Raw genomic sequence first — 23,678 nt, 5'->3', positions numbered from 1 at the left:
AAATGTAAGAAACAATTAAAAGTTTATTTCCTTTTAAATACAGAGTGCTCACAACGCTATAATATTATTATTAAATAAATTGACTTGTGCATATCTGCACATGACTAATTGTTTATAGTTATAGTTCTTTTGTAGTTGTAGAGCTCGGTGCATAACCATAGACCCCAAGTGACCCGCGCCAGGCGGGTCTGGCCCGCATTTGAACGTTTTAACCCGCTGACCCACCGCGACTGAGTAAAAACCCGCATTTGTGTTCAAGCTCTGAATTTTTTATAAAATCAGCCGATTCCTAAAAGAATCTTAATTTTCATGCCGTGATTCCTACAAATAACAAATAAATGGCTCATAAAACATGTTGAAAAACTACTAAACACAAATTGGCAATGAAGCTGATGAAGAAGGCGCAGAAATCAATTCCTTCATAAAATTTAATGTCCTTTGCCAATATTAAGGAAACTCTTTTGCAAACCTGATGGCAACTTGAAGATAAAAAATAAAATTCCCTGAGACTTTTCACTGACTTGAAGGCATAATTAAGAATCTTTATGCCTTCAGTTGATGCAAAATTCCCTGACTTTTCCCTGACCTTGAAATAATAGACCCTTCTCCAAAATGGCGGCCCAAAATTCAAATTAGTTAAAATTAAGAACGTATACCAGCAAAGAAAGAGCACTTTTACTTTAGTAACCCTGCAAAGTTTCAACATATCAGGTGTAATATCAGCTGAGAAAATGTAAGTTAAAAAATGAAAAATTTACAGACGTTTGTATGACTTACATTTCCTAAGCTGATATAACACCTAATATGCTGAACCTTTGCAAGGAACTTACTAAAGTAAACTAAGGTGCTCTTTCCAGTGCTGGTATCAGTTTTTCATTCAGTTCAATTTTAAGTCATTTAAATCTGTTGCCACCATTTTGGAGAAGGGTTTATTACGAAATGTTTCCCCTTACTTAATTTCTGTGACTGTGGCAACCCTGTTGCATGCATGGTTCAAATCAAACAAAACTAAACTTTGCTTGTTAGGGTGATCTTCAGAGGAAACATGAATGAGGCTTTGCTGATGAGACAAATTTATTAACAAAGTCAACACTTACAGACTAGGCCATATTTCAAGGTCAAACAAAAATCTGTCACTCTATATACCACACAAGCATGCACAGCTGAATAAGAACTACAAGTATGTGGATGAAATCAGTTAACTATCATAATGTTAAGGTTAAAATGTACACATTTTTTACCAAGGCTGCATTACGTATATACTACCTAGGAACTTATTTTAACAATAAGCTTAAATTATGGCTGACAGCAAGGGTAACATAATAAATTCAAGTAACAATAATTATTATTAATTATTATTAATGTATTAATTGACTGTTTTCAGTTCCTACCACATGAGTGAAGGAAAAAGTAACATTTTCCTGTCTTTGAACCTATTTCAGTTATTTAATAATTTAATATTGTCTAAGAAGTACAGCTGAACAAGAAATAATAATAGTGATTAGGCTTCTTTGTAGGGGCCAGTTCAAATCAGCCCCAATGTTTAGCCTTACAAACATCAGCTCATGAAATTGTTGAGGATATTTTTACTACGATCACAGTCCCAATAATTGAAATGGTTGCATAATTCACAGCTAAAAGACCTACCATATTATCTGGGACTTTGCACTTAGCCTTGCTTTCATAATGAGATTCAAATCAACTCAGAAATGGCCTATAACATACAAGAGTTGTAAGCAAAACATTGTGCCATCTAAATCTGTAGTATAATGCCAAATAAAAGTTCTGAGTACAACTCCTAGGCAAGCCTTACAACAAGCTATGAAGAAAATTAAACTAACTGGAAATTCAAAATGTTCAACATAAAAGTTCAATTTACGATCATGTCATTTGGATTTACCAGCCATAACTGCTAACTGTCTAATAGGCTTACCAGTAACTGCGTCCCCCAATAAATTGTGTTTTGTTTCCCCTTATTTGACGGAATAGCTCTGAGTACTATTGCTCCACCATGGAAGGGATATCAGTCCACCACATGACTATTGTATGATGTTGACATTGATCATTATCTAGGCCTTGCATTTTTTCCTAAGTTGTACTCTGACTTGCATCCTCTGTCTTGCCTGAGACCATTGCTTGAGCGCAGTTTATTCTCGACCAGTTTTCAACATCGTGTTTTCAAGTTGGACATCCAGCTCTGTGACACTTTATAGTGTAACACAACCTGTCCAAGAATTTGGAGAATGGCAGCATTTTCTCTTACTTCCTCCTAAAACTTAAGCTTTTTTACTAGTCAACGTCATTAATTCCTTTCCATAAAAAGTACCCAATAAATGGCATTGCGATACTTGTCAGAAGACTTGACACAAAGTTGACCGCATGGTTGTCCAGGATGGATCTTCCTGAAATGTGTCTTGCAGTTGGAGAAGGCTTGTTGACAACACGCTTCTTCAAAGAACAATACCCAGAGTACTGCAAAGTTGCACCAAGTAAGGAATCAAACACAGATCCCACAAAACCTCCTAAACAACCAATCAAAATGACCGGCCATTGCGGTGGAATCGCGGTGATTCTTCGAATCGCCAAGATTGACACCAATGTTAAATAATATGCAACTCCGATCACAGTGCCACCGAGAATGCTTGCAACTGTACCTGTTATTGTGATACCTCCATTTGTTCCCACAGGGACTTTGGTGAATGTCGTTATAAGCACAGGAACATGGGAGCTTATTGCTGTTCCTATTTCTGAAGCCCACGTGTCTCCACAGCTACAAGCAAAGGATCCAAGAATTGCAACAGAAAGCACTGAAGAAGTAAAATCCTTTGCATAGTCAATTGGATGTTCTCCAATACCTACATCTACCATATAAAATAGAGCTAATAACGTTGGTACTCCTCCATTACACAGAACCTGGATCCAGTTTCTCTGGCCCCCTGCAAAACATACAGTAAAAGGTCAAAGGTTGTCACCGACAAAGTTAATTGATAATTAATGCCCAGAATCACTGGACTCGGTGATTTACAGACCAATCAAAGTTGTTTGTGAAAACAATTTCATTAAAGGATACTTCCTACTTTCACGGGAGCCCTTCAGGAAAAAAATTTTTCCTGACGCGCCAGTTTTGAGAAAACTTTGCCAAACTATATATCCATGGACAGCTGAATAAATGTGGTTTCTGGCAAAAATGAAAATTATACAATATTCTTCACATTGTGAATAACCTGCAAGCAAGCTCTTGCAAAATACCAGGAGCCAATAAACCTCCAAATGACCAATTGAATTTATTGGGTAGGGTACAGTTTTATTCACAAGACATCAGTCAACAAGACGGTGTCAAGCTTTTTAAATATTTTGATTGGTCATCATGATATCCAGCCGTGTTGCTCAAGTGGTTGTCACGAATTTTGAATTTCAAAACTCCTAGACACTGTTTATCATCATTACCCCTAGAAGATTTTCGCCAAATTTTAGGAAAATCCATCAAATCTACATACCAGTACTCTATTAATAAAGTAACTCAAAGACAATACATTTTCCTCAAAATCAAGTTCGAAATTTTAGCTCATAGAGTTTTAAAATTACACATGCCTCCACAGGAGACTATTATCACCTCACAATGCCATAAACCAATAAATCAGCAGTACTCCTTGTATAGGTGGTTTGCAACCAAATTATCCCTAGAGGTCCAGAAGACAATGGTGTGGCAGCCATGTTGGATGACAGAACCTTTTGTTTTGTCATCCAACATGGCCGCCATACCGGCCGTTGTCTTTTTGAATCTCCAGGGATTGGTTGCAAACCACCTATTAGCTAAAAAGTAATTTTGTATCAATGTTAGTTCTGTGAAATAAGTTGAGAACAAGTGAACTGTCCAATACTGAACAGCTGTCCAATCACAAGCAACAGTGGTAATTGAACACCTGCAGCTGGGCAGACACTTCAATTGCATGTCAAATCAGGCCTGATAAAAACTAATCAGATTTGTGAACTTTGTGACTCAATATATAATTAATTATATTCATCAGGACAGACTGTGGACATCAGACCTACACAATTAAGGTTTACTGAAAATATAAGCAGAATAAACCTGCCCCTCTAAATTACAAGTGAAGGATCAGAGTCATGAAGGGGAAGACTGTAACATTTTAATTGGTATGTGACATCCAAGCATCACCCTTCAAATGAAAGTTAATGAGCTGCATGTTCCTGTTGGATTCTTGTCATTGCTCGTGGGTGGAAGTGAAATACAAATAAAACTATATAAAAAATCTCAGAAAAGCGTCAGACGCTCTCCTCAGCTTTATAAACCACCAACCTTTCTTGAAATCGTCTTCGAGTTTCTCCTTGACTTCAGACTTGAATCTTGTGAGCTTAGAACTCGTGAGAAAGAACGTTAGACAAGAAGCGAAGAAGCAAAGGTTGCTCAAGGTCAATACAAATCCCACAAAAACAGAAGCGATAGCACCGGTCAAATCAAGTGATTTCTTCTTCAATCCATGCTGTACGATAACCAGACACGAAAAAACAGCGAAAGCTGCTCTTACTAAGAAATGCAAGAATGGAATGACCATATTAATACTACCTTTTCAGTTAGCGTAGAAGGGTATAGAACGGTCCATAGAACAAACTTTCCCAACGGCAAACTCGACTCAGTCTCTCACCGCCTCAACTGAAAGCATCCGTTCCAGCACGGATAATTTTCGCTTTTTTTGGTGGCGCAGACAGCTTATCCTAATGTTACAGTTTAATTAAATATAAATAAAAAATAAAGTACGGCACCCTTTTTTTTCTCCTCACGACGCCTTGCTTGGTAATTTTAAAATTGACGACGCCGACCGGAAATGATGTTTGCTTGTACCATGTGGGGTACCTGTGGTATCGTTTCAAAATGGCGGCGGTTTGTTGACGGTTTTCTTGAAAAGCTCCCACAGATTCTTTACCGAAAAAACTCAGATGAAAAGACAGCAATAAGCACAATTTACGAGTAACGATGAACGGAAGCCTGCGAGGAGACAGACGTGTTTATACAGAGACATTTTCGGACGATTCCCTTGGTGAATCGACTCGCTCATTACTCTCCCCAGTTTATGACGAAGGCGGCAGATTTGAACCACCCCAACTCTCCGAGGGTTCCTTGAGCAGCGATGATGAGACTGACAACGAAATTATTCATCAGTCTAAACATAGCGAGAAGGATTACAGCTTTGTGTTTGAGAGATCAAACGGCTCAGCTAAGATCAGGAAGGACGGGCATATGACCCCAACTAATTCGTACTTTCCGCATTCAGCTGAGCTCAAGAAATCTTCGAGCAAAACCACCAGGTCTGCTTCTAGATCAAACACTGAAAGCCTTGGTACTGAAAACGCTAAAACGACTGGGAAAAAAGGAGACTGCCTTTCACCGTGGGAAACCTGGCTCATCCACAAGACTGCAGAAGGTCGTGAGAAGGCAAAACAAGTAAGACTTCAAAAGAAGAAGAAGAAAGAGGAGAGTGACAGAGAAAAACGAGAAAGGGAAGAACTTCTCAAACAAGCAAGCGAGAAGTATGTGGAATGGCTGGAAAACAAAAAGAAAGCAATGGCAGAGGATAACAGAAAGAAACGACTACAGGAACAAATTGAGCAGGAAAAGAAACAGAATTCAAACCGCTTAATTTTAGAAAAAGCAAAAGTGAATTACAACAACTGGCTGGAGGTCAAGAAAACACGAGAGAAAGAGAAGAGGAGGAAAGAGGAGGACGAGGCAAGGATAAAGAAAGATAGAGAAGTGGAAAGGAAATTACATAGTGAAGAGGCTTATGGTAGATGGATTGCGGAGGTCAAAGAGAGGCCTAGACCAGTTTATAACAGCTTTGGCTACACTGGAGGAATGTTGACTGGGTATTATGAATGGGGGTCATATCCTGCACCAAGTTATTGTAATCCAATTCCTTGGGTACCACCAAAAGTTAAAAGAAACAATGAGAGACAAAAAGGAAAGAAGGAATTACAACCAGCCTCCCCACCACTTCTGTTTAGAGACATTGAAAATAGGAAGGCAAAGAAGAAATAATTTGACGTCCAAAATATTCATTACTGTTATAGACTGAGAGCAGTTGCTCTTTTGCTCGAAAATCTGTGGGAAGAATGCAAAAAAACTGAGCAAGCTCGATTTTTGAAGGGCAAGTGCAAGCACGAGGGGCAAAGCCGCAATTAGGGCGGACACCGGATTCGCGCTCATGCACATGACTAAGCCCCTCAAATTTCGTGCTCACTCAGTTTTTTGTGTTCTTGCCCACGGATTCTCAAGCAAAAGAGAGACACCTTGCAGTCTATTACTGTTAAGATTTTGAAAAACTAATTACCAGAAGCTAAAATGGGCCATTTTTATTGGAGTAAAAAACTTTGCCCTGGTACATAATTTTTCTTATAATTTTTCTTTTTTGTTATTTTTGCAACATTTTCTTTGATTTAAATAAAAAAATGCAAAGGTAGCAAGGGAAATATCAAAATAGTAGGGAGCTTAAGCACAGACGTTTGTGAGCCACTGACGGCGAGTGGAAGTCGAATTTTTTCCTTTTTGGAGCATTTTGACGCCATTGCGTTTCTAACGTCAAGCCACAGACGTCCAACAAGACCTTTTCCTGTCTGTTGTGAGGAGCAAAAACTCACCAAAAAAGGAAATATTCTACTTCCGTTTGTTGTCCGTGGGCCTGGCTCACGAACGGCTGTGCTTAAGCTCCCTAATAATGTTTGTGTTTCCGCTATGCTAATAATTATTAATACACTCAGGGGAAGAAAAATTATTTGCTTGTCATAGGTACAATTCCACAGTAATAATTATATTTATTTCTAACTATAAAATTACTTGTGCATCGCTGTGGTGCTTTACATGACAGTAATCCTAGGCCTTCAGACAGGCTTATTTTCAATAAATGGTTGGGTTACTTTTCGGTTGGCTTGTGCAACAAAATTGATCAGCTGGCACCAATTATCGTTCAAAGAGTGGATAACTTTATACAGTGGATAAAAGTTATTAGTTGGAGTACATTTTATCCACTGGATAGCGATTTATAATGGTAATTGAACTGAGTGGAGTGCAATTTGGTCTGAAATCATACGCGCGATTTTAAAATCGAATGAGCGCGCAGCAAGAGTTTGATTTGAAATCACAGTTCAATTACGACACAGATCAATTACCACTTTATTGTACCTATTTTGAAATCACAGAGTATATTTTTCAATGTTAATATTCTATTTTTGTTACTTCATTTCCATTTTGATGGGCTAAAGAAAGGATGCGATTTAGAGCAAAAAATGGTGCAATTTGGGAATAAATCGCACTGTTGAGAGCCAATCAGATTGCAAGGATCACCAGTAAATTCAACATGGATGTAATAAATAATGGTAATTAAACTGAGTGGAGTGCAATTTGGTCTGAAATCATACACGTGATTTCTAAATCAAACGAGCGCGCAGCACGAGTTTGATTTGAAATCACAAGTATGATTTCAGACCAAAATTGCACAACACAAAGTTCAATTACCACTTTATTACACCTATTTTGAAATCACGGAGTTTTATTGTCAATATTGCTATTTTTGTTACTTCATTTCCATTTTGATGGGCTAAAGAAAAGACGCAATTTAGAGCAAAAAATGGTGCAATTTGGGAATAAATTGCACTGTTGAGAGCCAATCAGATTGCAAGGATCACCAGTGATTTCAAAATGAGTGTAATAAATCTGATAACAATCACTACCCATAACTAAGTGGGTAGTGCTTGTTGTGCACTCTGATTAGCTGTTTAAACTCCAGAAAGTATTTGCCATTCACCTCCCTGTACTGTCCTGGATTTCACACAAGTTTTTTTTTTCCAAAACACTAATGAGCTTGCACCTCTATCTAACTTGAAGTTGAAGATCTGACTTTACCAGTTACGTCTGATGTTTAAGTTTTATGCAACTCGTACGCACTCTGTTTTTCATTGTCCATTTTAGTTTTCCAAAGAGCACAGTCTGAATCTTATTTATCCTTGACTTTTTTTTTTCTGTGAAAAAAAAAAAAAAGATATTTATTACATGGACTGCATACTGACACACTGCAAGCCTATAACAGGAATTGAAAATACTGTATTTGCTTAACACATAATAGCCAGGAGTGAAAAAGAAGTCAACTATTACAAAAAAAAGATAATGTTTCAAGGGATATAACGTTTAAAGTTATGAGCTATGCTAAACTGCATGCTCCAGTATAAATACTGCTTTAAATAACAAAATTAATTTTAGGGTCAATAATATTACTTGACAAGTTTCTGCAAAAGGTATATCCATTTTCTGTTGAAATTTGGCAACTTTTCGTGAGGATGACAACCTGTGACAATTCCACATCATTTTACTGTAAATAGGCCATTTTACAGTTGTGTACTTAGTGACTTGGCCTTGGATTGGAAGCGAGGCTGGGGTTGACCTTATTTTGATACAAGCCTCAGTGTTTTTCATATGTAGATCATGCTGTTCTGATGCTAACTGGTTTGCATTTATACATGAAAAACTGAGGTTTGTATCAAAACAAGGTCACCCCCAGCCTCGCTTCCAATCCAAAGCAAGGTCACTAAACACACATCTGTAAAATGGCCTATAAAAAAATTATGGGTTGGCAGAGGAAAATATCTCAACCCCACCACCCCCCTCCCCGTCAAGCAGTTTAAGCCCTGGGTTAAGGCCTGTTAAGAGGAAAAATTGTTTATTCAAGATAACTTTAACAAATTCAATGGCACTGAACTGAAATTTGGAAGATAAAAAGATCTTATCATTCTTAAAATTTCTAAGCAAAATAAGTAGTGCTATAGATCACGTGACATGTCACGTGATCGTTTTTGGGAAAAAAGCAAAGATTTGACAGGTAGGCGACGGCTTTAAGAGAAAACATCAAACAAAAATGCGTTTCTAATAAAGATTAAATATCTTCATCGCTTCACGTTTGGAATGATCGTCCATTGTTCTCCAGAAAAAAATTGTCAGGACAAAGGTCATTTCTTAGTCCACAATTCAACCTTTGATTGTTAATTTCGATAATTTAAAAACTTGAGGACAGTCATTCCAAACGTAGAACGTTCAATATTTTAAATCTGCTTCGGAAACACTAATTCAGTGTAAAAGAATGTAAAGAAAATTCGCCGCCGTATCGCCGATTTACGAAATTTTAATTTTTTGGTCACGTGACGTGTCACGTGATCAAAATTTAACGTTAAGGCAAAAGAGAACATCGAGTTTTATGTTCAGGGAAAATTTCATTCATTTCTAGGCAGACAAACCGAAGATATTTGGGATCATTCATAATTTCTTAACACCCTTCAAACCCAGGCCTTAAACTGCTTGAGCCCTCCCAAAGTTTGGTAAAAAAAAAATATATCAACAGCGGGCAAACATAAAAAATTAATTAAGTACGTTGCGGATTTTACTTTGAGAGCTCAAGCTGAGAAGTGTTTTTGGTGAGTCTGAGTAACTAAACCGCTTTACGACATACTTAAAACGGGGCGGCCTTTCACGGGTGACAGGTGAATTACCACAGTTTAGTAAACTCGCCGATTCGACCAAGCAACAAGTTAAACAGACTTACTGACACTGCAGATCCATGATTTTAGAGCGATTCTCAAGCAAAAATAAGGAGCAATCCTGCGATGGATTTGGTTGCCCTTTGATCGATATCAATAAATTTATATTCAGGTTGATGTTGATTGCCTCAGCTCATTTTGACAGTGCTCTGACGGCCTTGTTGGCCAAGTACCTCTTGAAGACAAATTCTAAGAAAAAAAGGGGGCCTAATTCCGACCCTTTTGTTTGTATTATTAGCTATTCCAAAAGAGCTCTACTTTTGTTTTGAAATGATACCAAACATACATACGTGTTTCTATTATTCGTTTGCGGGTACGCCTGTTCACGGTTCAGTTTTCCTTAAAGCACAGATTTGCGTCAAAAAATGGCCAGTGAGCGCTTGATGGGAAACGGTCAGTTAGTCGACTACTCAGTACTGCAATCTCAGGGGCGTAGTCAGGATTTCTAGGAGGGGGGGGGGGGTTCCAAATTGGTTCCAACGAAAATGGTTGGTCTAAAATTCTTACATTATGTACGTACAAGACTTTGGCGTTTACGCTACGCATACAGAAGACGCCCCCCGGGGGGGGGGGTACTCCCCTATATAAGGTATATAGGTATGTGCCGCCCCAAAGGGTATGGTTTTTGAGCCGTTTTGGTCTGAAATAGGGTATAGATTTTGACAATTGCGATCTGAAATCGGGTCGGGTTTTTGGTGCCGGGAACATTTACGAAAGCTTACAAACATATTTGTCTTCTCAGTACGTAACTGGAACGACTAACTGATAACGAGAAAAAGAAATAGATAAACTATGTCATTCCAGCTCACTTTTACTCCTTGCGTCAACTTCCGTTCGGCACTGATGCATAATTATCAGGTCTGAAAACGGGTATGAATTTTAGAGGTCAGGTCTGAAAACGGGTGTGGAAAATGGCATGTTTAGGTCTGAAATAGGGTCGGGATTCGAAGACCCGGGCGGCACACCCCCACCAAGAATTCCGAGGAGTACCCCCCCGGGAAGACGCCTTGGTTGCCGTTGAGCGAACGTGTTTATCACTTCCTCGATATTTATGTCTTAGTGGTAATCGGATGTTCATCACTCTCGCTCGCTTGACATGGTCGACCTCAGGTATGTTTTTAACCTTCTTAGTGTACTGAATGAGCGCTCACATTCAGCTGACGTCATCGGCAACGTGCACAAAATGCATATCGAGGTGTGGATGTTAGGAAAGAACTCTCGATCGCATGCTGCGAGTTTCTGAACTGTACTGGTGGGAAGGTCGGCGTCCTCAGTGCTGCACCACTTTCTCTTCCATCGCATGAGCTCAACATCAACCACATGAGGAGAAGGAAGGTCGTTCTCATAAAACTCCAGCGCTGCTTCAATGTCAGGATTTCTGTCTCCGACGGCTACCAGCTCAGGAAGAAGATTATGAGGCTGGACAAGACAGCATTATTAGTAAGATTGAAGTATGTTTTCATCTCTAATGGTAGATGGTCTAGAAGGGGAATAGCAACTGCCCTCTTATAGTAATCAGATGGTGTCTGGGCTGGTACATTGTCGCGATGCTGCTAATTGATCCGGCGCGGGATGGAAGGCACACTCACCTACATTTGCAGCGGTAGTGACCGCTAGATCGAACCACTCGGTCCAGATGTCAAGAGTCCATTCCACTCTTGCTGGGATAAAATCACTGTTAAAAATAGGAGAGGGGGGGTTCCGGAACCCCTGGAACCCTCCCCTGGCTACGCCCCTGAATCTTGTTCATCCACAGCGTTACCGGTCGTTTCGCCACGCTGCAGCTCACTCGATTCTCTAATATTTGAACTCAATTTACTTCTCATGCAAATTAGCACTGTGAAACGTAGAAAAAGCTGAGATAATTTTTCACCCGAACTCACTTTAAGAACGAGAAATAATCACATTTTCATAATTAATGGTGTATTGTGTAGCGAAAACGACCGGATACCGTACCATTTTATTCAGTCTGGGACGCTAAGTACTACTGTCTCCCTCGCAGCCGTTTTTAAGGCTGGTTTCCATATGATTGCGGATCGCAGATCGCAGATCGCAATAAGGTCTGCGATCACCTGCGATCGCGATCGCAGGATCGCAGAAGTAGTTTCCATATGATCGCAGACGATCGCAGACCTTATTACGATCTGCGATCTGCGATCCGCGATCATATGGAAACCAGCCTTTAGTCTCAAAACGCAACGCATGACGACACTAAAAACGGCTGCGAGGGAGACTTAAGGAGGCTGCCAAATATTCCCGTAACAGTGAAATATTTAGTTAGGTTCAAGGTACAAAATTGCAAATGATTTCCTTTGTTCTAAACGTAGACTGACTTCCTTAATAAGACGCGAAAAGTCTTGTAAGCGAAAAAGTAAACAGGAACTGCTGACCGTGCACCGTTTTATCAGCCGGATAAGCAGTGTTTAGAAACAGTTGTGAAACTATCCTCCGAGCGCTCACGATGTTTTCATTGGCCATCCAAGCTTTGTTTTCGCTGTTGGTGCTGATTTTATCGACCGTCAGCCCAGCTGAATCAGGCAACAGTAGGAAGGGGCCCACTTCCTCGACTAACAGTAAATGTCAAAATCTCATTTACAACACTTTCAGTGCGGGACCCAACAAAGAGGTGAAGAAACTCTTGCAAGAAATGAAGCTACAACTTTCGGATCTCCAGAAGAAAATAGAGGCACTCACAGGGAATAAAAAAACTGGTAAAGGTAACTGAAACGCTCGTTTATGTCCCAATAAAACACTGATAAAAGCGATTTTAAAATGTACCGAAAAAAAATATTGGCAACAAGTTAGCGGCGAAATATTGAAGAGAAATTTACAAATTTAACAATTTTTTTTTCTGTGAGCTTTCAGCTCATAGGAATGCCGCTTGTTTTAATAATTTTATTCATTTTGAACTTCACAACTTCAATGGACTTTATTTCTTGATGATAATGTAACCTATTTATAAATCGAAACGTTGAATCGCTTTAATTTTGTATTTTTAAATGACAAATTGACTAAAAGATCTCGGGACAAAAATGCAATGGCCTGTCAAAAGAATGTTGCACTGAAAAGGTTTTGTTATTTTTCATTAAAACGAGTATCAAGCAATTCTCTGTGGAGAGGTGTAGCTTTCTTATTATATTTTTTCACTGATGATTTAACTTCATCTTGTAATTGTTCTTATATGCAAGTTTAGGCAGCTATATTATTTACAATTCACGGTTGATCAACTCTGATGATTCAGTGACACTGGTTGTTTCCATCGCGTGTTAACTAATAAATTGTTTTGCTTTCCTTATGGTTTTCAGATCACAAGAAGAACTGTGCCGAGCTGTACAAATCCGGCAGAAAAAAAAGTGGTGTTTATACAATTGATCCTGATGGTTCAGGCCCGTTTGATGTGTTCTGTGACCAAACAACAGCCGGTGGGGGGTGGACAGTGTTCCAGAAGAGACTAGACGGCTCGGTTAATTTCTACCGCGGCTGGAACGACTACAAACAGGGCTTTGGTAACCTTAATGGCGAGTTTTGGCTGGGACTGGACAAGATAAACCGGCTGACTAAAAGCGCACGAAACAGACTTCGTGTGGATTTGGAAGACACAAAAGGGAAGACGGCCTATGCTGAGTACGATTACTTTGCTGTTACAAGCGAGAGAACTAAGTATCAGCTGAGTCTTGGCACTTACTCGGGTGAGCACTCTTTTAAAGCAAACGCGTCCCTCCTCGTCCCGAGGGTCCCTTCACCTCTTCTTTCGTGAAAGGAGGAGAAGCGACTGTGCAAATGAGGTTAAAACAACGCAGCGCTATCCAGAAGTGGCCAGTGTCTTAAGATCAGTAGTCAATAAAAATTTGAACCGTTTGAGAGCCACGCTAAAACACTTTTCAGGATCTCAGCATTCATGATAATCAGTATGGGTTTCTGTGGTTGTTTATCTTCTTGGAACTGAATTTAAAATGTAAATTTTCTTTTAGGAACTGCTGGAGATTCCCTTTCTACCCATCGCGGCGTCCCATTTTCAACCAAAGATCGGGACAATGACAGCTGGTCGAGTAACTGTGCCGTGCAATACAAAGGAGCCTGGTGGTACGGCGCCTGTCACGCTTCCAATCTGAACGGCTTGTATCATCATGGACAGCACTCGTCAAGCTCTGACGGTGTCAACTGGTATCACTGGAAAGGAAATCACTACTCCGCGAAGAGAGCGGAGATGAAGATCAGACCACAGAAGTTTTAAACTTGTCTTTGCATTTTTATAACCATCTCTGGTTCCAAAGAGCTCTTCAGTTTTTAATCACTAAACAGAGCGGGAATCATTTCTGTTTCATTATTGTAATGGGTATTTTTGGTGAATAAAGCTGTGTACCTGAACACTTAACTTCTCTGTTCAGTCTTCTTTCGTTTTTACATCTCTTTCTCGTTTTTTTTTTCTTTTTTTTTTTTAATCTAATTGCTTAAATTACAGATTTATAATTACAAAAACACTAATACAAAATTTACAAGAAAACCCCATAAAAGAAAACAAAAAAAAAAAAAGAGAAAGAATACAAACACAAATTAAGTATGGACAACACCCATTCAAGGTGATATGGGTTGGAGTAAAGGATCCACTTACTGTAGTGAAAGGAGAGTTTGTCTTTTCCTCTCGCCAGTGCTTTTCATCGTTTGCACAAGAAATCCCGCAGACAAATGTTTGTCATTTAATTTACAAAGATCAAAAGGATATCTTCTTTCCAGAATTACATAATTTGTAAAGGTATGAAATAATTAAGCATCATAAATTCCGAATATAATATCTTTTATTTCTAACGGCCTGGTCCAGAGCAGTTTGCTACTAAATACACCTTCGGGCTGAAGATCTGTCTTTAGCAGTTATGTCTGACGTTATAAGTACACCTAGCCCCCCAATTTTTTTTCTATTATATAAATCTCTGCACCTGTTCGAAACATATTGCGCTATTTGGCGCCTTTTTCAACCAAATCTTGACTTTTTAAAGGCTGTAAAAGTGACGAAATCTAGCCATCATCTGTCCCATGACCGAGCTAGTAAGGGGCATGAGTCTATTCCTTACTTGACGTCACAAACTGTATTAAGTCTTTGTGAAAATGCATGCAACGCAGTTTGTGACGTCATGTAAGGAATAGACCCATGCCCCTTACTAGCTTGGTCATGGGACAGATGATGGCTAGATTTCGTAACTTTTACAGCCTATAAAAAGTCAAGATTTGGTTGAAAAAAGGCTCAATGCGTTTCAAACAGGTGCAAAGATTTATTTAAGCGAAAACAAAATTTGGGGGTTAGGTGCACTTTAGTTTTATGCAACTCGTACACGCTCATCCTTTCCTACCATGTTTTTTCCAATAACCGTTTATTTTTTCCAAATAATAGTCTGAAAATGGTTTATTCTTTAATGCTTCTTTGCGATAAAAAAAAAACATTCGTAAACAGATATGGTCTACATACTGACACCCTGTTCTCGTGTTAATTATTTGACCAAATCATGGATCAAAAGTAAATCAAAGATCATTCTGCGTAAAATTTTTCCACACAAACCAACACCTTCCAACTTATTTCATCCAGAATATGAGATCACAAGTTTATTAGACCACACTAAGTATCACCCTTATTAAAGGATAACTTTTTTTTAGGTAAACGACAAAACCTTTAAAATTATTTCAGTAGGGGCAAAAACGATATTTTTAAAATTTTCTGCAGAAGGGATTTCCATTATCTCTTTAAATTTGGCAACTTTTTGTGAGGAACAAGACAACCTGTGAAAATTCCACATCATTTAACAGCATGGATGGCTCAATTTTCAGCCATTTTCTGTTTGTACCTTCCTTCGCGGAGGGAATGAAAACCAGATCAATAATGTTAACTGGAAATAATATGCATGCAGTACCAGGGAAAACTCTTTTGTAACCATGTCAGTGTTTTGAGGCAAGCATGGTTTCTAAGGGTAGCTATGGGCAATGACAGCCAAATCAAATGGCAAAGAATTTTTCAGTACAAAAGATTCAGAACCTTTGGGTATACCCGACAAGTTTTCCAATCCACACAATCTACAGGGGACATGACCATGCTAAGTGATTCAAGTAGCATTTAATAATAATATTCTAATAACTACTCTCCACTGAGATCCCAAATGAAATGCACACCCTGGGCAGTAAATCAAATCTCTACAGTTGGTGTTTTGTACCCTTTCTGTGAGTTTGGTACCCTGTTGAAGTGGGCTTTTAGCGTATGTGGAAGCTCCACTACAAAATAAAATGATGAAAGGTGGAAAGGAATACATTTTTTGAGAATGATCAGTGTTATTCAGTCAGTAACACAAGCAATTACGGTACTCAGAAATAAAGAAATCCTAGTTTTTTTGTTAAAAAGTTCAAAGTCTTACAACAGAAGTTTTCAAGTTTAGGAATTTTACTTGTCTGGCTGACATTAAAATATGACACGTCATGAAATCAATACTTGTTCGCTACTTGGGCACGCAAGTTGTCTTAAGCGCAAGCAAGATCAGAATTCATCCATCTGCTATTCATGTGTTTGTCCTAACAAAAAAAAACTGAATATGACATATTTGAAGTGTCCTGTCCCAGTTTATATGTTCTCTGCCACTTTGCTGACAAGAACGAAGCATGCTCATCAACACAGAATCCTACAACACAAATGTAGAAAATTGTTTGATTTAATTAAGGGTGTGCTGAAAGAGGGGAGTTAAGGAAACTTGTTTTTGTCAAATGAAATACCAAGCTGGTAACTGGTACATTTAAATGAATGCACAAAGTGCAATAGTATTAATAATAAAATTTATTTATACATTACATCGAGAGGCAGATTGTGCTGCGTGGCACTGATTGGCAGCAAAAGAAGAATTGGAAAAATAAGCTGGGATATACCTGCCAACTCTCATGCCTGCGGGTTGAAATCTTTGATCTCACGCCAACTCATGCTTATGCACCAATTTCTCACACCTGTTTTAAAAGTGTGAGCTTTTACAGCTTTAACTGACACAATTTCCTAAAAAAATGTAAACTTAGCTCAATGCGAGAAACGAGAAGTCCATATAAAATGAGTAAATGATAATAGTTTCCCCAAAATCTCTAAGGTTTGAAGGACTGTATGAAACATACTCATTTATTCTTGAGAACTTCAGCATTATTCGTAACGTCTTTGAAATCTTCAGGTGTCTTCGGAAGTCTTCGGAAATCTTTGGATATAGTTGCATTCTATTCAAAAATACTAGCACTCCCAGGAGAAAAATCTCACGCCTTAATTTGGGTTAGAAAAAGTTGGCAGGTATACCAGCAGAGCAGAGAGGAAATCCTTTGTTTGCAGCTTATGCATTATTGGCTGCATGCAGGTAGATGAATGATGATGATGATAAATATGAAGATGATGATATCTGATATAAATGCTACAAACATTTTACAACTACATGTAGTCTGTATTCGCCTTTTAAACAAACTGGATTGTATTATCCTGCATGATGAAACCCTTGTGACCACTCTTTCTTTTGTTTGCACCTTATGCATCATTGGATACAAAAACATAAATGATGATGATGATGATAATGATGATGATGACGAGGACAATGATAATGATGACGATGATGATGATGATATTTAATTATGCTATAAGAATTTTACAACTACCGTATTCACCTTTTTCAAGCAAACTGGATCATTTGTATTTTCCTGCATGGTCCAACCCTTTTGACCAGTCTTACCAGTAAAGACCTGTTTTCATTTTCAGAAGGACAGTCCAGTCATTTCACAACTATGGTACTCTGCACCAACTCCCAGAAGTGAACAAACCTAATATAATTATATATAAACAACAAAATTCAAACCATATGAATATAATATAATCCTTACATGTGCATGCAAGCTAAGTAAAATGGTACTCCACTTTATCAACACACAGATCACACAAAGTAATGCTACAAGATTGGAAAATTGCACCACTTTAAGGACGGTGCCTACTATTGTTACCGCGCATACGTTCTGCGCATCTCGAGATACTCGGGTTTCCTATGGGTGGTGCCTACTAATACAGGGATAATTTTGCGCGGTTTAAAACTATATGGAGAAAGCAGAACTTAGCAAGTGCTTTTGGTATCTCAAAAGAAAATTGGGGGTAACCATGCATTTTCCAGAGATAACTAAGCTTCAATTTAGGAAAAAAATCCCATACATTCCTTTATATTTTGGCGCTTTTTAAAGAAAATATGGCTTAATTATCTCTGAAAAATGCGTGGTTACCCCCAATTTTCTTTTTGGATTCCAAGAGGCCTTGCTAAGATCTGCTTTTCCCGCAAAGTCATAAACCGCACAAAAATACTTTGGTATTAGTAGGCACCGTCCTTAATTCAGCTCTTAATTTCTTACAATGAGGTATATGATACAATGTAAACTAAGTCTTCTACCTGTTTAAATTTTGCCCGCACTTTCTCAAGATTAGCAAACAGCTCTTCATTTGTGGGATCATTGAGAGGTAGTGCCAGAATCATCTCCTTTAACGTTTCCACCAATTTAACACACCTGAAAAACAAATTTCATGCCCATTTTGTCCCAGTTCCAAACGTTTGGAACTGAGACAAAATTAGAAGGATTTGTATGGAGTCTTCAGGGTATAACAGAGCTAATATCTCGCCCCCCCATTTGCAATAAGATTTTTGGCAAGTAGGTATTTTTCATCATGCTCTTTGCAAATATACTAACAAATCCCATAATTTTAAAAATTTAGTTTTTGTGATGTCATCACTTAAGGACTCTATGTACAATAGCATAACTTGACAGTTTTGGTACCACTTATTGACTCACCAGCTTTGTTCAAAATATTCACTAGAAATGTGGAGTCCAGAGCCTCTAGATTACCCTGCCCAATGGGTAGCCACGAATATGTAGTGGTTCAATTTTTATTTTCCTTTGTTTTATACTCATCATCATACATTACCATATACGAAAAAAAAAAAGGAAACTAAAATTTGAACCACAACATAAACACAGCTACATGTACTTGAAATAGCTATGAAGCACACTACTCTAGTATCTTTTGTTATTTAGCTTCAGGATAGGGTGACTGCATGTTGCAAAATCCACATAAATCCAGCTTTTTCAGGCTCATTTTAGCTTCAGAGTGGTGGGGTATTCTGTAATTGCTCCAACAAAAAGAAAAATAACACAAAAAAAAATAATATTTACCTTGGTTTAACATTAGGGCTTTCCAGTAAATTTTCAAGCCACATTGAGACAAACCCAAGATAGAACCCAACCTGAAAAAAATAAAACTCAGTAAAGTTATATGTATGAACCAGCAATTTGAGACTAGAGGTGCATTCATTACTGAACAAGCTTGCTAGTGGTAATAATAATTATTATATTATAGTTTAAAATTATTGATCCAAATCAATCATCAGAAAATTAATAAAATATAGTTGAACCTGTGAAATACAAACTCACCATAGGATGGAGCCAACGAAGTGTCCACGATGGGGAGGTGCCGACTATTATAGATATTATGGTGTGACATGTCATTTTAAAGACTTCACAGCAGCACTGAAATTGACTCAGAGTTGTATTGCATATCATTCTATAACTTTTTGTGGACATCATTGAAACATATTTGAATAGCTATCACAGACTATTTCAGACTCATCCCAAAATAATTATCTCATCCATGCAAATTATTGTTGTGAAACTAAAACACTCACAAAAGAATATTGAAGGCTGCAAATTTCTGTGACAATATTATCAGTGAAAGTATGAATTGGTGGATAACAGGTATCACATGCAGCAGTTATCACAAAACTCTAACCATTTATTTTGTGCGTAATTCAAACAAAAAGCTGTTTCTATCTCGCATAATTAGACTAATTACTGATGAGCCCCTATTGGGTGGACAACTCCTCTTTAGTGACCACTTAAAAGTGGTTACTTGCCAATTCCCTAAGGATGACTGCTCAAAAGGGGTTTGACTGTAATTCCATAATAAACCGTCCAGCATTAGCAAACTTGATTCAATTTCAAACAAAAATATTCCTATAAATGATGTTACAAGCTGTGTGTTTAGTTTTGAAACTCGTGAGAAATCTGGGTGCTAGTCACACGAAGAAAAAAATCTCAAGCACTTGAGCTGGGGAACACTGGCAGATAATTATAATAATATAAATTATCACAAGAATTAATGGCAAACTACAGGAATTTTATCTTTTCTGAGTAAATTACATATTGTGTGGGCTTGCAAGTTAACTTAGACTAAAATTAACTGAGATAGCATGAGAAAGTTTCTTGTGGGGAGTTCATACATGTATGTGGGCAAATTAACAAGTATTGTTTCAACAGTTTGTTGAAATTAACCAGTTTTGCAAAGTGGTGGGGAATGTGAAGCCAAATCATTGGATGTTCATAAAGTAACAAACTGGTAAACAGTCGGAAGCCTGATGCTGGACTATTGGCCAGGGTGTATTCCATACACGCCCCACACCAAAGATACGCTGACCATTTTGAAGTTCTTTGCTGAGAGGTCGCTGAGGCGCCTATGCACCTATGCAAGGAAAATGTTATGCCGACCACCAGTAGATTCTAATTCCTACACCGGGAAAAAATCATGGATATTTTTTATGGACAAAAACAGTTTGTTTGAATGGTGAAAGTTTTCAAAAGCCTAAATAATTTTCGTCATGGCAACGCTTATGAAGTAATCAAAACCCAGGCATTACCTTTGTCTTACACTGCTTTACACCAAAAACTATGATCGTGTGCCAGTAGGCTGACCGATTTGGAAACCGCCACTGAAGATCTTCAGCATAACCTACATAAAAAGCAGCCTGGCCTGTCAGTGGAGTGTTGCTGAACTATTCACTAACAGTTGTCTGACAGTTGGTTGAGGGAAACTGTTATTCATAACAATTCATGTCACGTTCGAAAAGGTCTTTTAAAATGCAAAATACAGTATATCAGCTTAAATGAAGAGAAATTACCCAATATCTGTTTCAGTCTATAACAAATACCCTTGTGTTAGGAGTAAACCGGCCTCAAAATTACAGTATATGTCAATCTTAAAATGCAGCGAAACGACTTAAGTGTCATGCTGTGTGCACTGTACGTAAACGGCTAGCTGGTAACCGTCACCAACCCGTACCGGAGGAACACACACTTTATTGATGTAAAGAACTGAAAGTATATGAAATGATTCATATATGAACAGTGGATGTAGATGAAAGTGAGAAGTGATCATTGCAGTGAATTTTCCAATTTATGCAATTGGAAATTAGAAGCCTGAAAAAAAAAAATTCAGGCTTCAACAGGATTTGAACCTGTGACCTCCGCGTTACCGATGCAATGTTCTACCAACTGAGCTATGAAGCCACACATTGGGAGCAAGGTCAATTGTGGGTTCCCATTTTTCCCGTGAGAGGAGTGAAATGATGTAAAGTAGATGAAATGATTCATATATGAACTGCGGATGTAGAAAAAAGTGAGAAGTGATCATCGCAGTGAATTTTCCAATTTGGAAATTAGAAGCCTGAAAAAAAAAATTCAGGCTTCAACGGGATTCGAACCCATGACCTCCGCGTTACCGGTGCGATGCTCTACCAACTGAGCTATGAAGCCACACATTGGGAGCAAGGTCAATTGTGGGTTCCCATTTTTCCCGTGAGAGGAGTGAAATGATGTAAAGTAGATGAAATGATTCATATATGAACTGCGGATTTACATGTAGATGAAAGTGAGAAGTGATCATCGCAGTGAATTGACCTTGCTCCCAATGTGTGGCTTCATAGCTCAGTTGGTAGAGCATCGCACCGGTAATGCAGACGGGTCACGGGTTCGAATCCCGTTGAAGCCTGAATTTCCAATAGCATAAATTGAAAATTCACTGCGATGATCACTTCTCACTTTCACACACTATATTCCTGAACAAAGATTTTAGCAAATATTTCACATAGCCACCCCTACATGTCAACAATTACTTCAAGAGTTGTATTTTATATTAAATCATCCTATCCAAGCACAAGCAAGTTCATAACCAACAATGCATGGATACAAACCTCACGACCAACTTCACAGCCTTTCAACAAACCCAACTGTCGACCTTCCTGAAAACCTTTGACTTTCCCATCCTTGTAGCCTTCCTTAAATCCTTCGTCGTAAAACCTTTAAAACAGAAGAAATATCTTTTCACTGGGATTCCAATTTTATGGAATCGGAATAATATTAAGGCACCTTTCCTCGAGAAAAAATACTGCATCAAAAGCGTCATCAATCTCGTCTCTGTACGCCATCTTGGATTTGGTTACCCACGAAGCATTGCGCGGCGACATCAGTTAAAATTCCCCCCTCCCCCCTCCCTCTGCCCTGAGGAAGGCCCACACGAAACAGAGGCCAGAGGGTTGAAGCTTTGAGTGACTCAAGTCAACAGCGATGCTTCAATGAAGCCATATTAAAATTTGCCTTTAAGAAGCTTGAGATCCGAGAATATAGTTATAACAAACAACGTTGACATCTGACCGATCGAAAATATCACTTTTCTTTTGTCTTTTGACATTTATCTCTAAAATCTCAACACTTCAGGTCACTTTAGGATACTTAAAGGATGTAGAATATACTTTTATAGCAAAATTTGCATTTGCCGCGGAAAAAATTTACCCATCCGGAAAACAATTCTTTGGAGTCACTGGCTTGAAGGAAAATTTCAACAAACAAGTTCGCTTCATTTGTGTGATTGTTTTCTTCAGTTAGTAAACTAAAAGTTTCAATAATTGTGTACTCTCATCATTTTACACGATATTAAAATTCACAACGGAAGCAGTTCATTCTTCAATATTTGTGTAACATATTAAATAAACAGTTGGGCAGTCTAACTGACGTCGTTGGCTGTGCAAGATAAAATAATATTTTAAAAATTATAGCAGGAGCCCACCTGATCATATTGTGAAATAAAGCCGAAAGACTGGAAATAATGATATAAAAAAGAAATGAAAATCAATGGTCCCATTTCATGGTTGAATGTCCTTTATTGGATTTAGCACATGCGGCCTCGGTAAACAACAAAGTAAACATTTTGCAACGCGAAAAAGAAACGAATGAATCTAAAGCAGACGAACTTGGAAAACGAGTTTCGAAGTCATCCTTGCCTTTGGGCCTTTTAACTTAAACTGATGGAAAAAAATTTTTAAGGGAAAAGGTTTTAAAGGGATACGTACAACAGTGGTAAAACGCTTTTTTTTATATTGGGAAGATTCGTCACCATGCCGGTTATTGGTTGGCCTGTCATGGATAGCACAAAAACTGACGGATAAAGCGACGCCAGGAGTAAAGCATTTTACCGCGGTGGACCTATAACTAAGAGTTCCCACCGAGGAAGTCCTTCATAACCGTAACCGGTAAGATATAACGCGGTTGATTTTTTCCAAACGAGACAGATGCTTTAGCAGACCTAAATTTTCAGGGTTTTTTTTTTTTTTTTTTTTTTCAAAGAAATAATAAGCCTATTTTTGATACGACGCCGTTTTTGCAGATAAAAGCATCTATAACTGGAACTGGTTTTAGATTTGTGATGATGAATGACCAACTCTGTAAGATATAATATAGACCGATATATATAGGCGGAAAGGAAATCGCCCCGCGCGTGTCAACAAAATTATTTCAACCTGATTAATTACTTGCCAGTGACACGTAAGTTTCCTATCAGTCCCGTCTCGGTACAGCGTTTTAAATTCTAGTATATATTCAGTTTTGATCTCGGTTGCTCCCCTCGATACAACGTTTCTAAGTCAATGAGGAATTTCCGAGAAGTAGAAATGTAGCCTCCCACGCAGACGTTCTTTGGGGTTCGTCACGCGTTCCTGCCCCACGAACGAGTGGGGCAGGAACGCGTGACGAACACCTAAGATCGTCTGCGTGGGAGGCTAGTAGAAATGCCGCTTAATTTAATAATTGATCGTGACAATTAAATGTCAAAATTTTATCCTTAGGTGATAAATTTCTGTCAAAACTCAATTCAACAAATTCTTCAAACTCAGCTACATTCATCATTGCTATTCAACTGAAAGACACGGCTTCTTTTAGAAGTCAAT

At 38.3% G+C, this 23,678-nt stretch overlaps 5 protein-coding genes across 11 annotated transcripts in view; 2 read left to right on the top strand and 3 right to left on the bottom strand.

The window, feature by feature from the left end:
• Positions 1 to 1,059: 1,059 nt before the first annotated feature.
• Positions 1,060 to 4,698, bottom strand: LOC146472826 (transmembrane protein 19-like). Its single transcript, XM_085119015.1, has 2 exons — positions 4,319 to 4,698; positions 1,060 to 2,936 (listed from the first exon to the last, which is right to left on the bottom strand). Exons 1-2 carry the CDS (start codon positions 4,572 to 4,574, stop codon positions 2,290 to 2,292), a joined length of 903 nt encoding a protein of 300 aa, XP_084975141.1. The 5' UTR covers positions 4,575 to 4,698; the 3' UTR covers positions 1,060 to 2,289.
• Positions 4,699 to 4,838: 140 nt separating this feature from the next.
• LOC146472825 (uncharacterized) lies at positions 4,839 to 6,934 on the top strand. The gene has a single exon (XM_085119004.1). It carries the CDS (start codon positions 4,994 to 4,996, stop codon positions 6,053 to 6,055), a length of 1,062 nt encoding a protein of 353 aa, XP_084975130.1. The 5' UTR covers positions 4,839 to 4,993; the 3' UTR covers positions 6,056 to 6,934.
• Positions 6,935 to 10,608: 3,674 nt separating this feature from the next.
• Positions 10,609 to 14,435, top strand: LOC146472824 (techylectin-5B-like). 6 transcript variants are annotated; one of them, XM_085119020.1, is made up of 4 exons: positions 10,609 to 11,048; positions 12,205 to 12,308; positions 12,903 to 13,286; positions 13,569 to 14,435. In XM_085119020.1, the coding sequence occupies exons 1-4, from the start codon at positions 10,918 to 10,920 to the stop codon at positions 13,829 to 13,831; spliced, it is 882 nt and encodes a 293-aa protein (XP_084975146.1). In that variant the 5' UTR covers positions 10,609 to 10,917; the 3' UTR covers positions 13,832 to 14,435. The 6 variants fall into 6 exon arrangements, with proteins under 6 accessions (XP_084975146.1, XP_084975144.1, XP_084975148.1 ...); XM_085119018.1 differs by having other exon boundaries at positions 12,205 to 12,314; XM_085119022.1 differs by having other exon boundaries at positions 10,921 to 11,037.
• Positions 14,436 to 14,944: 509 nt separating this feature from the next.
• LOC146472823 (protein LTO1 homolog) lies at positions 14,945 to 21,939 on the bottom strand. 2 transcript variants are annotated; one of them, XM_085119050.1, is made up of 7 exons: positions 21,826 to 21,939; positions 21,651 to 21,756; positions 19,060 to 20,410; positions 18,802 to 18,872; positions 18,024 to 18,138; positions 17,260 to 17,412; positions 14,945 to 16,253 (listed from the first exon to the last, which is right to left on the bottom strand). In XM_085119050.1, the coding sequence occupies exons 3-6, from the start codon at positions 19,210 to 19,212 to the stop codon at positions 17,347 to 17,349; spliced, it is 405 nt and encodes a 134-aa protein (XP_084975176.1). In that variant the 5' UTR covers positions 19,213 to 20,410; positions 21,651 to 21,756; positions 21,826 to 21,939; the 3' UTR covers positions 14,945 to 16,253; positions 17,260 to 17,346. The 2 variants fall into 2 exon arrangements, with proteins under 2 accessions (XP_084975176.1, XP_084975175.1); XM_085119049.1 differs by lacking the exon at positions 19,060 to 20,410.
• Positions 16,264 to 23,678, bottom strand: part of LOC146472817 (protein LTO1 homolog) — a 74,144-nt gene continuing 66,729 nt past the window's right edge. Inside the window, exon 7 of the mRNA XM_085119057.1 lies at positions 16,264 to 17,050. The gene's annotated coding sequence lies outside the window, so the exon portion shown is untranslated. The remainder of the gene's footprint in view (positions 17,051 to 23,678) is intronic.

This window comes from Pavona decussata, unplaced genomic scaffold, assembly GCF_977016875.1.
Source record: "Pavona decussata unplaced genomic scaffold, jaPavDecu1.1 SCAFFOLD_96, whole genome shotgun sequence".
Taxonomy (NCBI): domain Eukaryota; kingdom Metazoa; phylum Cnidaria; class Anthozoa; order Scleractinia; family Agariciidae; genus Pavona; species Pavona decussata.
This window is presented reverse-complemented; position numbering and strand designations above follow the sequence as displayed.